Source organism: Astatotilapia calliptera, chromosome 16 (assembly GCF_900246225.1).
Source record: "Astatotilapia calliptera chromosome 16, fAstCal1.2, whole genome shotgun sequence".
Classification (NCBI taxonomy): domain Eukaryota; kingdom Metazoa; phylum Chordata; class Actinopteri; order Cichliformes; family Cichlidae; genus Astatotilapia; species Astatotilapia calliptera.
The window spans coordinates 35,031,243-35,036,137 of NC_039317.1; the positions used below are offsets into that span (position 1 = coordinate 35,031,243).

The 4,895-nt window shown below is 44.4% G+C and overlaps 1 protein-coding gene across 1 annotated transcript; it reads right to left on the reverse strand.

The window, feature by feature from the left end:
* Window positions 1–495: 495 nt before the first annotated feature.
* LOC113008245 (olfactory receptor 10J5-like) lies at window positions 496–1,910 on the reverse strand. The gene has a single exon (XM_026145533.1). It carries the CDS (start codon window positions 1,583–1,585, stop codon window positions 620–622), a length of 966 nt encoding a protein of 321 aa, XP_026001318.1. The 5' UTR covers window positions 1,586–1,910; the 3' UTR covers window positions 496–619.
* Between the last annotated feature and the right edge of the window lie 2,985 nt (window positions 1,911–4,895).

Sequence of the window (4,895 nt, forward strand, 5' to 3'; positions counted from 1 at the left end):
CTTGGTGTTCCTATGGATTAGCTGGAAGAGGTGACTGGAACAGGGAACTCTGGGGTCCTTGCTTAGGCTGCTGACCCCGTGACCCGTAAAGGGATAAGTGGAAAAATGGATGAATGTATATCCAACTATGATCACATAGTTGGATATACATTCATAAAGTTAAAAGATTAAAACTAATAAAACAAGTTTTAAAAAGAGACTTTTCCATTTGATTACATTTTGTATGATGGATGATGCAGAAAAAGTAGAATTGGGCTGAAAGATCTATCACTTTATCACCTCTTCAGGTTGTAAATCGTGTTTTAAAAAGTAACTAAGTAATTAATTACTTTTGAAAATAAGTAATCAGTAAAGTAACGGGATTACTTTTTTGGGGGAGTAATCAGTAATTAGTTACTGATTACTTTTTTCAAGTAACTTGACCAACACTGATCACCAGCTTTCCAATGTTATTTTTATGTATCTGTTTTGTTTAAAATACAACTTTTTGCATTGCAGATTCTTTATTTTTCTTCTATATGTTTTATCAAGTGATTTAACATCTTTTAAAGGCAAATAGCAGCAGTTTTAAAGTCTGTAAGTCTAACAGAGACCAGAACTCAGGATCCGGTTCGGTGGGTCAATCAGCTCTCTGGCAGCCCAGCAGCCTCCTCAGCTGAGCCCTGATCTCCGTCACCTTTAGGCCATACACCACCGGGTTGAACACAGTCGGGATCATCACCTGGAAGATGGAGGTGAGGACGGAGGCTGTGGGCTGACTGCCGGCCTGTAGGCGGCGCTGCAGCACCTCCACCCCGGTGCTCACGCTGTAGTTACAGAAGACGAGCAGGTGCGGCAGGCACGTGCTCAGTGCTTTGCTGCTGAAGCTGCGCGAGCGCTGCAGGCAGACGGACAGGACGGCGCTGTAAGAGAAGAGCACAAAGATGGCGGGCAGCAGGACAGTAGCTACGATGACCGAGAGGTTGTAGACTTCGCTCAGCAGTGTCTCACGACCACCACAGCTCAGACTGACCAGGCTGTAGATGTCGCAGTAGATCCTGCTGAGCTGCGAGCGGCAGAGCGGCAGACGGCTCGCCAGCAGCACCGCAGTGCCGACCAGCCCGACAGGCAGCAGCCAGCAGAGCAGCAGCAGTGCCAGCACTGTGGCTGGAGACATGACAACGGTGTAGAGCAGCGGGCGGCAGATGGACACATACCGGTCAAAAGACATGGCTGCTAGCAGTAGGAAGCTGGAGGTGCCCAATGAATATAAAAGCCAGGCCTCACACATGCACACACGCAGGGTCACCTGCACTGAGCGGACCCCTCTCAGCAGGTCCACCAGAAGTTTGGGGTAAAACACCGTGCTGCCCGCCACAGAGTTCATCAGCACAGCCGTCACAAACACAAACATGGGGTGGTGGAGGCTCCGCTGGGAGCAGATCACGTATACCACCAGGCTGTCGCTGCACAGCATGAACAGGTAGGCGCACAGGAAGAAGAAGAAGAAGAAGAGCCGCTGATTGGACAGCTGCGCCAGGCCGTCCAGGGTCACTGATGTCACCAGGATGGGCAGTGAGGTCACGTTTACCCCTGCTGACATCATCGGGGGAGACACAACAATCTGAGGGAGGTGTCAGCTGACAGAAAGCTCTGGAACAGCTGCACACAAGTTTAAACCATCAAATCAAAAACAGAAGCAGAAAAAATATTGGTTCAATATCAGATCATCAATTTGCAATTTATCATCAAATGAATACTTATTTGACTCAAAAACATATAAAATGTTACCATTCAAATGATCATTGTTGAAATACTGAAAACTGACACGTAAATCAAAATCATCAGAGTTTAAAATGTGTTTGAATCATTCAGACTGAACTGTTAACGTTTTATCATTTACATGATCAGGATCATATAATCATTACAGAGCGAACGATCAACTAAATCAACATTTAATATTGTAATAATCATGTTTACATTTTGAATTTCACATTACTGCTTTTCAAGAAAACATTTAAATCATCAATATTAAAAGATCAACATCTAAAATCAGATGCAATGACACAATTACCATCAACACTTCAAGAATTATTTCTCAGATTTTGGATTAGGAATGTCTGAAGAATAAAAATATAAATTATAGACTTTAAAGAAGCAGAGATGCAATCATCAACATTTTTAAATTGTAGTGTTAATATTGTTATCATCAGTATTAAAAAGAATATTTAAACCAATAATCCAACTTTAAATGATCAAAAGTAAAATCATTGTTTTTAGGTGTTTAAGTCGTTAGAATTATCAGTGTTTATAATAAAGTCATCATTTACATGATCAATGTTCAAATATTCAAATGATCAGTGTTTAAAGTATCAAAGTGATCAAAGGTTAAATTATTAACATTGAAGTTATCAAGGTTTAAGTCCCTGTTTTAATTATGCAAATGTCTGAATGTCTGTTTAAATGTGTAATAATAATGAAAATCCTTGTTTTAATGATTAAACCTTAAATTATGAAAGTTTGTACAGAAACGATCACTTCAGTCATCATTTATATTCTGAGTGTTTAAAGTATCAACATTAAAATGAGGAACAATTAAATTATCAGCATCATTGTTTCACGACTGTTTAAAGTTTAAATTGTGCGTTAAATAATAACGAACAGAAACATTTGGATCATTGTCACGTTCAGCTGAACAGAAACAGACACAGGAGCTCCCACACCTGGATCATGTGGGTTGAACCCTGAGAGCTGTTTTTATCATCCTCTCGCCTCAGTGGAGCTCATTAACTCAGCCTTATCTGCAATGATGCAAATAAAGTTTAAAGTTTGGATTGTAAATATTTCAAGAATCAAAATACAAAGGATAGAATTTTAAGGAGTGTTTGTTAAAATCATCAATGTCTGAATGATCACAGTTTAATCTGGAACAGATGGATCACAGTTACATAAATGGTCCATATGTCATTAATGAAAATATGAGCAGAATCATTATCAGGTACAAACTACATGGAGACATCACACAGATACAAGTACCTGCCAGTGCTCAGTAATTCAATTCAGTTTTATTTATACAGCACCAAATCACATCAACAGTCGCCTCAGGGCGCTTTAAATTGTAAGGTAGACCCTACAATAATACGTACAGCGAAAAACCCAACAATCATACGTGAATCAGAATCGTGTTTATTGGCCAAGTATATGTGCAGACACATACAGGGGATTTGGTTCCGGTAGATGGTGGCTCTCAAGCACAGCAATGTAAATCACACGCACACGCACACGTGTCTATATATACCTTACACATGCGTACACATACATGCACAAAGCTGTGTAAACCAACTATAAATAACTAATCTAAACTTATATACATAAAATACAGAAATGAATGAGGTGGAATGAATACTACACAATGTGCATAAGGTGCAGTTGCAGTCTGGCAGTGGGAGCAGTGTGACAGGTCAACTGTTTAGGAGGGAGATGGCGAGGGGAAAGAAACTGTTCCTGTGTCGGGTGGTCCTGGTCTGCAGGCTTCTGTACCGTCTGCCAGAGGGCAGCAGATCAAAAAGTCTGTGTGCAGGGTGTGAGGGGACTGTGATGATTTTCCCTGCCCGTTTCCTGGTTCTTGAGAGGTACAGATCCTGGATGGAGGGCAGGGGGGGTGCTGATGATCCTTTCTGCTGCCCGTACAGTCCGCTGCAGTCTGCTCCTGTCCTGTTTAGTGGCTGCTCCATACCAGACTGTGATGGAGGAGCACAGGACAGACTCAATGACCGCAGTGTAGAACTGGATCAGCAGCTCCTGTGGGAGACTGTACTTCCCCAGTTGTCTCAGGAAGTACATCCTCTGCTGGGTCTTTTTGAGGATGGCGTTGATGTTGGTCTCCCACTTCAGGTCCTGGGAGATGGTTGTACTCAGGAACTTGAAGGTCTTCACAGTTGACACAGGGCTGTCTGATATGGTGAGGGGGGGAGCAGAGTTGAGGGATGTCTCCTGAAGTCCACTGTCATCTCTACAGTCTTAAGAGTGTTCAGCTCCAGATTGTGCTGACTGCACCAGAGTACCAGCCGCTCAACTTCCTGCTGGTATGCAGACTCATCACCATCCTGAATGAGGCCGATGACGGTGGTGTCATCTGCAAACTTTAGGAGTTTGACAGCCGAGTTCTTGGAGGTGCAGTCGTTAGTGTAGAGGGAGAACAGTAGTGGTGAGAGGACACATCCTTGAGGGGCACCAATACTGAGGGACCGGGTTACAGAGGTGATCTCCCCCAGCCTCACTTGTTGCTTTCTGTCTGTCAGGAAGCTGGTGATCCACTGACAAGTAGCTGGTGACACGATGAGCTGGGAGAGTTTGGAGGAAAGAAGTTCAGGCACAATGGTGTTAAAAGCCGAACTAAAGTCCACAAACAGGACCCTGGCATAAGTTCCCGGGCGGTCAAGGTGTTGCAGGATGTAATGCAGCCCCATGTTCACTGCATCATCCACCGACCTGTTTGCCCGGTAGGCAAACTGCAGAGGGTCCAGCGGGTGGCTTTCAGATGGACTAGCACCAGTCGTTCGAAGGATTTCATGACCACAGACGTCAAGGCGACAGGTCTGTAGTCATTCAGTCCTGTGATGGTGGGTTTCTTGGGAACAGGGAGGATGGTGGAGCGTTTGAAGCAGGAGGGAGCTTCACACAGCTCCAGGGATCTGTTGAAGATGCGAGTAAAGATGGGAGCCAGCTGTTCAGCACAGGTTTTGAGGCAGGAGGGTGAGACGCCGTCTGGTCCGGGGGCTTTCCTGGGCTTCTGTTTCTGGAATAGTCGGCTCACATCCTCAGTGCGTATTCTGAGTTTCAGGGAGGAGGAAAGGGGGGTGAGAGGTGTGGTGGAGGTCGTTGGGTCTGGATTGGGGAGCGTGGGGGTGGTCGTT